The sequence below is a fragment of the Trachemys scripta genome, chromosome 4 (assembly GCF_013100865.1).
Source record: "Trachemys scripta elegans isolate TJP31775 chromosome 4, CAS_Tse_1.0, whole genome shotgun sequence".
NCBI lineage: Eukaryota > Metazoa > Chordata > Testudines > Emydidae > Trachemys > Trachemys scripta.
In genome coordinates, this window is record NC_048301.1 from 139689551 (window position 1) to 139701169 (window position 11619).

The following is an 11619-nucleotide window of genomic DNA, read 5'->3' on the forward strand; positions in this document are numbered from 1 at the left end:
CAAAATTACAATAAATACTTAACGCTTCAGCGTAACTGAGTGTATAAAAAGCAAAATAAAAGACAAGACACAATGTGGAACACAGTAGGGGTCCCATAAGCAGGCAATCACTCCTCCACACACCAGCGTCCCCTAGAGGGGAAAGGCCTCCCATCCTGTTCCCCACCCCCTTGTCTCTGTGGTGGCGCACAGGGGCTGTTTATACAGAGAACCCGCGCCTGGTGCTGTGATGCAGCCACCTCTGGGGCAGGGCACAAGGGCTGTTTAACAGCCACATAGTGTTGGAGATGAGGATTGTTGGTGCCAATCTGGAGTGACCCCCACTGTGTTTAAACAGCAACACATCAGCATGAGTATAAAATACCTCCCTTATTTGTGCTTGTAATAAACCCCTTCCTCCCCAATTATCTCCCACCTGTCCCATTTTACACCCCCCATTCCCCACCCACACACACCCCCAGCCCAGAACTGAAGACACTTTGTGATCCTATGACATTTCAACGTGAGTTTTGGAAAAAATAAGCCACGCCCCCCTTTGCTGTGCCCAGGGGCCGGGGCTTAGCCCAGACGGCCACACCCCATTGAAGGCAGGCTTTAGCCCAGTGGCCCTTCCTCTCTGCCCCCCACGGCCATGCCTTCTTGTTGGATGAGGAGATCCATGACCAGTGCCCATCCCCTGTGGGCCTGGGGTTCAAATTCTGCTTAGCACGGGGGCGGGGCCTCCAGGCAGCTTGATGGGGCAAGACCTATCAGCAGCATGGGAGGAATGGCAGATGTGCTGCCCCCTGCTGGTTGTGGGTGTGGCTCTGAAAGAGGCGGGGCTTCCCAGGTTGGCTTGGAAGGCGTGGCTTCCCCAGCCTTTGGCAATGATTGACGTGGCTGTGCTGGGGGCCATGGTCTTTCCGTCGCCCACTCAGAGATGATGGGTGTGGCTATGCCAGGTAAGGAGCCTGCCGGGGAGTCGCCTTGCCATGGGGCGCCCCCCTGCCAGGGCGTGAATGTGCCCAGGGCATGGCCTGCTGAAGTGCGGCTGTGGGGTGGGGCATGGCTCGCCCACCATGGCTGGGCCAGGGGCGGGGCCTGAGGGGGTGTGGCTGGGCCTGGGGGCGGGGCCTGCCCGGACAAGGGCGTGGCTTAGCCAAAGAGCTTGAGGAAGCAGGGGTGGCAGTAGGGCTTGTCGTTCTGCTCCTTGAAGGTGCCCTTGTTGAGCTGTTTGAGGCAGAAGGCGCAGACGAAGTGCTCGGGGTGGAACTTGCGGGCCATGGCGGTGATGCAGCGCCCGGCGATGGGCTTCTCGCAGCCCCAGCACAGCGAGCCCCGCTGCTTGTGGTAGTGCGTCTCGCAGAAGGGCCGCCCGCCGTGCTCGAAGAAACTGCCCTGCAGGAACGGCGCGTAACACTCCTGGGGGGAAGGGGCAGGAGGGGTGAGTGCACGCGCCACACCTCCCACACGCTGCCCCTGCTTCCCTCCCTTGTCCCTCCTCCCACACTGCCCCTCCCCATATCCTCCCCCCGCATGCCCTCATCCCCCGTCATTGCCCCTCCCCCTCTTGCTCCCACACTGCCCCCTCCCCATCCACCCACCCCCCTGCATCATCCCCTCCCCTTGTCCCTCCTCCTACACTGCCTCCTCCCCATCCACCCCCCGCATGGCCCCCTCCCCACATCCCCTGCATTGCCCTTCCCCCTCTTGCTCCCGCACTGCCTCTCCCCTCACTTCCTCCCACACTGCCCCCTCCCCCATCCACCCACCCCCCGCATCACCCCTTCTCCATGTCCCTCCTCCCACACTGCCTCCTCCCCCATCCACCCCCCCATGGCCCCCTCCCCATATCCCCTGCATTGGCCCTCCCCCTCTTGCTCCCGCACTGCTCCCTCCCCTCACTTCCTCCCATGCTGCCCCCTCCCCCATTCACCCACCTCCCTCCACATTGCACCTTCCCTCTGCACTGCCCCCCCATTTCCCCACTGCCCCTCCCCCACTTCCCCTGCGCTCCCCCATTCCCTCCCCCCCCGCACTGCACATTCCCCATACTCCTGGCACTCCTACCATCCCCCAGAGTGCCCCTCCCCCATTCCCTCCACGGTCCCTCCTCCCCCAACCTTGCACTGCCCCCTTCCCCCACTGCCCCCTCCCCGCCAGCTGTGCCCGGGTGGGGGGAGGGCTCACCCTGCAGACGAAGCACTCGGGGTGCCAGAGGGCGCTGAGGGCCGAGATGTAGTTCTCCAGGATGGCCTGGTTGCAGCCCTGGCAGCGCGTGGAGAAGAGCTCGTAGAAGTCCTGGCGGCAGTACTGCTGGCCGTCCTTCTCGTGGAAGCCTGTGGGGGGAGACAGAGAGCAGGGTCCAGTGGGGTCCTCAGTAACCGGCCACACTGCAGCAGGGTCACTGCAAGCGAGGGGTCTGAGTGCTCCCACAGAGAGGATGCAGTGGGGGACAGTGCTAGTTGGGGGTGCTGGTCTCTGTCAGGCAGTGGGGGGCACTGCTAGTTGGGGGCCAGTCTCTGTCAAGCAATGGGGACAATGCTAGTTGGGGGACTGGTCTGTCTCACGGAGGGGTTACTGGGGCGCAGCCTAGGTCCCCTCAGATGTGGGGTGCAGTGGGGCAGGGGTGCTCACTCACCTTCCTCCCCAAAGGGCCTCCCACACTTCACACAGCAGAAATGCTCCGGGTGCCAGTTCTTGTCCAGAGCTGTCACCATTTTCTGGAAGGGACAGAGTCAGGGTGTGACACTCTGTACCTCAAAATAGCATCCCGGCCCCACCGATATTCACCACTGCGATATGATGATGAGGTGTTTTGTACAGAGTATGCCTTGTGAGGTATCATTTAAAAAGTCTTGAGCCATTGAACATTGTTATCCCATTGGATTGGACATGTGATCCTTGTGTCTGAAGTTATGAAGCTTTGCTACGTGTGTGTTACTGGAATATGTGGTGAGGCTGGGAATCGCCCACAACTGGCCTTTCAGTGGCAACAAAGAATCATAGAATATCAGGGTTGGAAGGGACCTGAGGAGGTATCTAGTCTAACCCCTGCTCAAAGCAGGACCAATCCCCAACTAAATCATCCCAGCCAGGGCTTTGTCAAACCTGACCTTAAAAACCTCTAAGGAAGGAGATTCCACCACCTCCCTAGGTAACCCATTCCAGTGCTTCACCACCCTCCTAGTGAAATAATGTTTCCTAATATCCAACCTAGACCTCCCCCACTGCAACTTGAGACCATTGCTCCTTGTTCTGTCATCTGCCGCCACTGAGAACAGTCTAGATCCAAAGGAGCGCCTAGTAAGACAGATTTACATCAGGACCAGCCAGACATGTGTTGAAGGTCCATTAAGGGGAATCGACTCGTCCAGTGGCCATCCCAGAGACTGCTCAGAGAGGGCACCTACCCAGTGAAAGCCGCCTAACCCACATCACAGCAAGGATCATTCTGGCAGCTGGAGGAAAGTATCAAAAGAGGGAGAGTGACATCATCACTTGGCCTCTCTCCTCCCCAGGGCTGAAAGTAACTTAAAGGATTTACCATTATGCCGGAGTCCTGAGTGGGGGTGTGGCCTTACCCGGAAGAGGTGGAGCCTTTCAAGTTTTAAAGGCCCTGGGGCTCCAGCTGTGGCGGATGGGAACCCCGGGGCTCAGGGGCGAATTAAAGGGCCTGGGGCTCCGGCCGCCTCTGCATTCTATAGCCTCACCACACATGCTGTTGGGTCTCACTGCATGCAGTCACTACATACAGTACTGCCTTGCATTGTGTTTCACTGCACTCAGTCACTGCATTGCTCACATTGCACTCTATAGCACTATACCACAGTATATGTCACTGCATTCTACAGTGCTGCACTGCACCATGTGGCACAGTGCTCTGTCACACTGTGTATCACTGCATGCACTGCATTGTGTAGCACTGTGCTGTCTCACACTGAGGTACCCTTTTGCAATGTGCTGCCTTGTGTGGCACTACACTAACACTGCACTGAATTGTGTTGAACATAACTGTGCTCTCCCACTGAATGTCACTGCATGCTCCAACACTGCACTGTACTCTCACACTACAAGGTACTGCACAGCACTCTAACACTGCATCACATTGTGTGGTACTGAGCTCTCACACTTCATAACACTGCACGGCACTGCGCTCTCTCACACAGCACTGTACGGCACTGCATTCTCCTGCACCACACTGTGCTCTGAGGGAATAGCACCAGCCGGGCACTGCGTGGCCAACTCACATCCAGGATGGGCTCGTTGCAGAGGCCGCAGCGGGGTGAGAAAAGCTGGAAGTAGTCCCTCTCACAGTAGGGGGCGCCATCCTTCTCGAAGAAGTTGCTGCCCCCCATCTCCTTCTGGCAGTGGGTGCAGACGAAGTGCTCGGGGTGCCAGGTGTTGCCCAGCGCTGTCACCACCTGGACAAGTGCAAGGGGGGGGGACAGACGGACAGATAGATGGATGGACACACACCCATTACCGAGAGAAGAAAAGACCCAGCTTCTCCCTTCTCCCCCTTCCCACACTGGCCCCTCCCTTTCCCCTCTCCTGTCCTCCACTCCCCACTCCACAGGCCCCTTCCTCCCTCCCCCCATGTCCCCCAACCCCTTATCTTCCTCCAGATAGCCCCTCCCCTTACCTGTCTCCCCTCCCCCTCACACCCCACCTAGTGATCCTCCTTTTCCCCCTACCCCCTCCCCAGTGCTGCATGGTCCCGTCCCACCCTCCACTCTGTGTCCTACCACATCCTCCGCATCTCCCACCACTCTCCTAATCTGCCCCTCCCAAAACTGACCCCGCCCCCTCCCCAATCTATCCCTCCCTTAATCCACTTCTGCCCACTCCCCAATCCTGCCCCTGATTGCTCCCAAGTGCCCTGCTCCTCTGCCCCACCCCAGCCCCTGAGTTCTGTACCCACCTCCGATATCCCTCCCCAGGTGCCCCAGTCCTGTCCTCACCTGCCCCGCGATGGGTTTCTGGCAGGAGGCGCACAGCCCCTTGGTGCTGGTGGAGATCCCCTGGCGGCTCAGGTCCGACTGCAGCATCACCAGCATGCTGTCCAAGTTGCCACCCTGCGGTGCCGGCCCTGCTGGGGGGGCCGGGCCAGAGGGGCTGGGGCAGACGGACGACACCACCGGCTGCTGCGCCAGGGAGACTCGGGTGGGGGCCGGGGGCGGCGCAGCCGAGACCCCCGGGAGCTGGAAGGGAAGCGGCTGTGATATGAGGTGCTGAGCCATGCACCAAGCGGCGCCCAGGGGCAATACAGAACCACGCTGGGTCCCAACGGCGAGCGAGGCAGCGCCCGCCCCACGGCGCCGAACCAAGCTGCCCGGATTGGCACCAGGCAGGTTGTACGGCCCTGCAGGAGCCATAACCACAAATGACACGAAACTGTTCCACAAAGCACCAGTTGCACCCCATTCATTGCCCCCACCTTTCCCCCCACCATCAAGAGGAATGCGACAGGCCACCAAATCGTGCCCGTCCCTGCCACACAGCATCTGAAGCACCACAACGCCTAGTGCCCCATGGCCACAACCAGCGCCCTGACTCCCTGCCCCCAACTCACTGTGCCAGGCATTACGCCGACCCGCCACCCCAAACCCGGTCACAGCCTCTGCCACCCAGCCATGGCGTGTGCTGGCCAGTCAATGCTGCAGCACCCCGTTACCCACGCCAGGGCCACCCCGATCCATTTCATGCCACAGGCCAGGCCAGCCGCTATTCCATTCCAGGCTAATACAGGTTTCTGCACTACGCTGTACCCAGCTGCTGGGATATGGGGCACCCCGCCAGGTCACCCGTCACATACCTCGGAGTTCGGTGCCGCACCCGTTCCGGTTCGACAGAGAATCCCACACCGGGCACTTGCTGTGTTCACCTGTTCACCAGGCCAAACGGGCAGCGCCAGGCTGCACCATGCCATGCTATCCAATGCCCAATGCCATGCAGTGCCATCCCAGCAAGCTACGGAGGCCTTACGCTGCCCCGTGCATCACCACACCCAGGACAATGCCACCCAGCCCGGCCCCACAGCGGCAGCTCGCCGCCCCAGCGCTGTCCAATGCCAAACAGCACCACACGGCAAACAGCAGCAGGTCAGGCTGAGCCACATACCCGCGGGTGGGCTGCCGGAAGGCTGGTGCCAGGGCAGGAATGTACCCAGTGCCTGGGCTCCCGCAGGGTGGCTCTAGGCAGGGGACAGGCAGAGTCAGCCGCCCGCCACATGGGTGATCTCGCCAGGCCACTTCTGATCCCAGCCGGCTGCCAGCTCTCCCCCAGACTCATCCCTCCTGGCTCCCCCCGTGGGAGGGCACGTGCTTGTGCGCCAGCATGTCCTTTTTCACACTCACGATCACAGCCCCCGTCGCCCACGTTGGCACCAACACCTGTGGTTTCTCACCCACTCCTGGATACTTGTACTAGTGCTCCATGGTGCTGCAGCCACTTCCACACTCGCTTGCCCACCTGCTGGGTCGCTCTTTCTTGCACCCCTATTTGCACACACACCAATCCGCCTTTGCACTTGCTTGCACACACATACTGCGTGCACGGCTGTGGGCTCATGAACTGATTCCCACACCTGCTCTCTTACATGTTCATTTCCACCCCCACACAGACCCAAGATCCCTTGCACACTGACTCTCACACTAATTATGCACACTTACGTGTGCACACAGCTCCTTGCTCACTCATTTGTACATACTGCCCCTTGCACCCACACTCGCCCGTGTGCTCATTTGCACACTGCCCCTTGCACACACACTCTCCCATGCTCATGCACTGCATCTTGCACACTCACGTGCACATGCTCATTGGCACACATGCTCTTCCACTATCATTTAGAGGCACACTCAGACACGCAATTGAACCCTCATTTGTGTGTCCATTTGCACACACCATTTCTCACACATGCTTTTCTACCCCCATTCCTGCACACACATTTGTATGCACACTCACTGCTTCTTGCACACATTTGCACACACATATTCCCTTATCCACATACCAGCCTCTGCTCTCTCTCTCACACACACACAAGTCCCTCCTCTTGCACACACTCCCCCTCCCCATTGCTTCTTTTACTCCCACACTTACTGGTTCCCATCGGGGGACAGGAAGAACCCTAATCCCATTAGACCCCCACCCCCAGACTGAGCCTCGTCCCCCGTAGTGTGCCAGACTCACGTTGCTCTGGACTCTGAAGTCCGACAAGGAGGCCATGAGTTTGTCCAGCTCCAGGGTAGCAGATGTGGCTGATGGCTTCACAGGAGGTGGGGTGGAGCCAGCAGAGCTAGGGGGGAAACAACAGCATGGTCATTGGGTCCCCCAACGGCTCCCAGGAATCCCTCACCCCGCCTGAAATGCATACGCTTCTGGGGTGGGGCGCCGGGACTGATTATACAGGGCTCTTTCGCCTGGCACTGAGATGCAGCTACCTCTGGGGTGTTCCCCATTCAGCACTGAGGGATATTTAACCCCATGGACCAATGGCCAGAAATGGGAGGTTCACTCACCGGCTTGGGGACCCCCCTTCCCCAGCATCCTCTGGCTTCTCCTTCCGCTTCTCCCCATCAGGGCCCTTGTTGGATGGGAACTGGGACATGATTTCGTCTGGGGAAAAGACAGACAGACAAACACACACATACACAGTGTTTCCATTAGTTGCCTGCAGTGACCAAGCGTATCCACCAGGAGGACGTATTTCACAATCATAGGCAGAGATGCACTAGGGCATGGAGTGGCCCCAATCCCAATCCAGCAGAGCATGCCAGTGCCCCGGAGGGAGCCCGGATCCCAGCCCAGCAGGGGGCAGCGGTGCCCCGGAGCAGCAGTGCCAGGGGAAAGGGGGGTAGTGCCCTACCTGTGATGTTGAACTGCGTGGCGTTGAGCTCCTGCAGCAGCCGGTCCAGCTCACAGAGGCCGGCGCCCAGCACCCCGCTGGACGAGGAAAAGGGTGGCGCGGCTGGCTCCTTGGGCCGGGGCGAGCGGGGCTTGCAGACAGTGCTGGGGGTGAGCAGAGGGTGAGCAGAGTGCAGGGAGCAGCCCCCCTGCCCCCAGCCACCTCGCAGGGAGGAGCCAGCTCCCGCCTGGCCCGGGGAGCAGTGGGGAGGCAGGGCGGGATGGAGAAGCTATTTATAGGGAGCCTCTTAATGGAGTGGCTGGACCAGGGCCAGCAGGGACTGGGCCAGAGCCAAGGGGAGGCCTGCCTGCTGCTACCCCTGCCCCACCCCTGCCTGCTTCTCCTTCCCCATCCCATCCTCCCCAGCCCCAGAAACCCCAACCCGCCCGCTTCTTCTCCCCTCCCTCTGACCTCACCCCTCCACCCCCACCCACTTCTCCCCCACCCTACACACCCCACCCCTGCCAGTCTCTCCCTCCCTTTCCCCAGTGAGCTGCCCCCCAGCTCCTTACCCACACGCATACCCTTCACTCCCTCCCAGGACTGCCCCCTGTACACCTAACCCAGCCAGTGCTAGCGACCCACCTGTAGAGATGCTCTTTGTCGCCCCCGCTAGGCGGGGCAGAGACAGGCGGAGGGGCCACGGACATGGCCTGCAAGAGAGAGAGAGACATGGGTGGGGGGTGCGAGGAGTCACTCAATAGGCCTCTATTCACCCGTGACATGAGCTTTCTGCGTCACTAAGTAACCAAGGAGATGCATCCACCTCTGGGGTCCACCTTGCTCCCCGCAGCTCAGCGCCCCCTAGCACCACACTGGCGCATTGGGGCCAGGCCAGCACTGAGAGAGGAGAGCACCCCCTACTGAGCCCTCACCCCACTCCATGCAGCACAGCGCTCCCTAATGTCACACTGACTGTGAAGAGAAAGAACCCCCTCCTGAGCCACCAGCCTCCTCCCTGCAGTACCCCCCTAGTGTTACCTGCTGCTGAGGGTTGTAGGGAGGCGGGGGGGGCCTGGCCTCAGGTATCCCATCCTGCCCCAGCCCATTGGCGTGGGCTGCCCCAGAGTCCGTGAGCAGTACTGGGCGCTTGGAAATGTGAGAGGTTGTGGTCTCCAGATCAGCCAGCAGGGCATCTGTCGGGGGAGCAGAGAGAGGCGGGGGGTCGGGGAGAGGCTAGGATGGATCTGGGGGGGACTGCTGGGAGGGACGGGGGCACAGAGAGGGAGCAGGGGCTGTGGGAAGCAAAGACAAGGGACAAGAAAAGGAAGAGAGGGCGCCCAGCTCTGGGGCTGCGGAATTAGCATCAAGATCTGGACCTTCCCAAAGCGGGGGGAAGGCCCCTGGAGTCCTGATCCTCTATCCCCCACTACCCTCCCGGAGCTGGGATAGAACCCAGGAGTCCCTGACTCCCAGCCCACCCCCCCTTACCAAAAGACTCCACTGCCCTCTCAGAGCTGGGCTAGAACCCAGGCGTCCTGACACCCAGCCCCGTGCTCTGACCACTAGACCCCACTCCTCTCCCAAGAAGAGATTCAACCTTTAGCAATACAAGTTCCCCGAGGGCGGCAGTGCCCTAGAAGTACCACCTGTGCTGGGACGGGGGGCTGGGTGAGGCGCTCATACAGTACATACCAAACACCACTAGACGGGGGCGAAGCGGGAAAGAAGGGGAGGCAGGGTCACCTGGAAAAGGAGACAGGACGGAAGGAGACGGGGGAGCAGACGGGGAGGAGGGACAGAGGGGCACTGGGATTAGCGCATTCCATGAAGGGACAGTTCCCCGCCCACCCCCTGTACCGCTGAGCCCCCCTGACCATGCCCTGCACCTCCTAACACCACAGCGGGGCCACCGCTGCCTATGCGGGGAGAGCGCCCCTACCCCTCTCCCTGGAGATCTCCCCCCGCTCCTACAATCACTCCTTTGTGGGAACATTTTCCACCACAGACTGAGCCCTACAGAGGCCTTTTCATTCCCCAGCAGCCAGGAGCAGCGAAGCCAGGGAGGGGGCAGACCACGGATCACACACCGGCCTGATTCAGCCCTCACAAGCAATCCAGCACCGCATTCACAGGAGACCCTACAATAACACAGCGCCCACTGCCCCTCTACCATAACAACCCCTTGCTGTGCTCACAGGAGACCCTACAATAACACAGAGTGCCCACTGCCCCTCTACCATAACAACCCCTTGCTGTGCTCACAGGAGACCCTACAATAACACAGAGTGCCCACTGCTCCTCCAACCATAACAACCCCTTGCTGTGCTCACAGGAGACCCTACAATAACACAGAGGGCCCACTGCCCCTCCAACCATAACAAACCTGCACAGCATGCACAGGAGGCCCTACAATAATGGCCACTCTACAACAACAAAGCAGTATTCTCAGCAATTGCTTATGGGAGACCCTACAAAAATAAAGCAGTGCTTGTAACCCCAGTGCTTATGAGCACTCTACAACAACAAACCATTGTGTGTAAATTCACATCCCTACAACAAACTATCATGCGTAAATACAAGTCCCAACGACAAACCAACATGTGTAAATGTGAGACCCTACAATAACAAACCAGCACATGCCACCCCTATCTCACACGCGGCCCCACCCAAGCAAACAGCTCCTGCTGCTCACGAGCCACCCTACAATAACAAACCAGTGTATACAGCCTTGTGCTCACAAGAGACCCTACGATAACAAAGCAATCGCGTCAAAGTCCCTGCAGCAAACAATTGAGTGGTCAGTCCCAAGGCCCACAAGCAGCCATATAAAAATAAAGGAGTCCTTGTGGACAACCCTACAATAACAAAGGAGTGCCACTGCCAGCAGCCCCGGAGATCTCGAAGAGACCCTACAATAATAACCCAGCATGGGCAGCCCTCCCAAGTGACCCTACACTAGCAAACCACTGCTTGTAGTTGCAGCACTCACAGGAGACCCTACAACAACAAACCAGACCTGGGGATAGAGGGGGGAAAGTGAGATTCAGGTTTAGTGAGCCCAGGGTGGGGGTTGCCCATCCAGCCTCTATGGCTCCGCCCCCCCACACAGCCAGAACTCCCCCTCACCCAGTGGTTCCCCCAGTCCTGGCCACACCTGCTGTGGGCTGCCAGGCCCCCCTGCTGGTTTGGGGCCAGGAAGGGGGGGTAGCTCCACTCCTGCTGGGAGGGGGTGCTGGGGAAATCTGGCGAGGGGGGTGAATCCTGGGGTGGGAGCTTAGTGACCCCCTCACACACCTCTATCCCAGCACACACATGTCTTCATTGCAGGACTCACTGGGGCTCTTACCTGGGGAGGGGATGGACAACCTCAGCACCTCATCCCTCCATCTAGCTCCCTCCCCTGGGATCCAGTCCCCCCCTTAGGACTCAGACCAACCCCCAACCCAGATCCTATATCCTGGAACCCCCTCCCACAGCCCTGCCCCCCAACCTCCTTCCTGGGATGCAGCCCCTGCAAAACCCTTCCTTTGATACAGCCCCCCAGAACTGCTCCCCCAGCCTCTTTCCTAGGACGCAGCCCCCCAAAACCCTTCCTGGGATGCAGCCCCCAACCCCCCTTCCTAGGACACACCCACCCATCCACCAATAACGCAGCCCTCCCACAGCCTGCCCCCACCCCACCCCTGCCCTGTGCCCCCATTCCCGGGACACAGCCCCAGCATCTCTTCCGGCCCCCAGCTCTGCCCCCCGTGTTAAGGGTGGAAGAGACGGGACCCCGCGGCACATGGGTA

General features: G+C 59.8%; 2 protein-coding genes across 2 annotated transcripts in view; one reads left to right on the forward strand and one right to left on the reverse strand.

Annotated features, from left to right (window-relative positions):
* Positions 1-1014: 1014 nt before the first annotated feature.
* TGFB1I1 (transforming growth factor beta 1 induced transcript 1) lies at positions 1015-9021 on the reverse strand (the record flags this gene model as incomplete). Its single annotated transcript, XM_034768228.1, is given in 10 exon segments — positions 1015-1401; positions 2170-2318; positions 2621-2702; positions 4230-4403; positions 4944-5183; positions 7171-7276; positions 7500-7596; positions 7847-7989; positions 8471-8538; positions 8867-9021. Coding segments are annotated over 10 exon segments (1481 nt in total), but the record flags the coding sequence as incomplete, so codon positions are not given.
* A 1372-nt stretch (positions 9022-10393) lies between these two features.
* LOC117876595 (carbonic anhydrase 4-like) overlaps positions 10394-11619 on the forward strand; it is a 59713-nt gene continuing 58487 nt past the window's right edge. The window contains exon 1 of the mRNA XM_034768846.1: positions 10394-10436. Within this exon, the coding sequence (XP_034624737.1) occupies positions 10394-10436 (43 nt within the window). The remainder of the gene's footprint in view (positions 10437-11619) is intronic.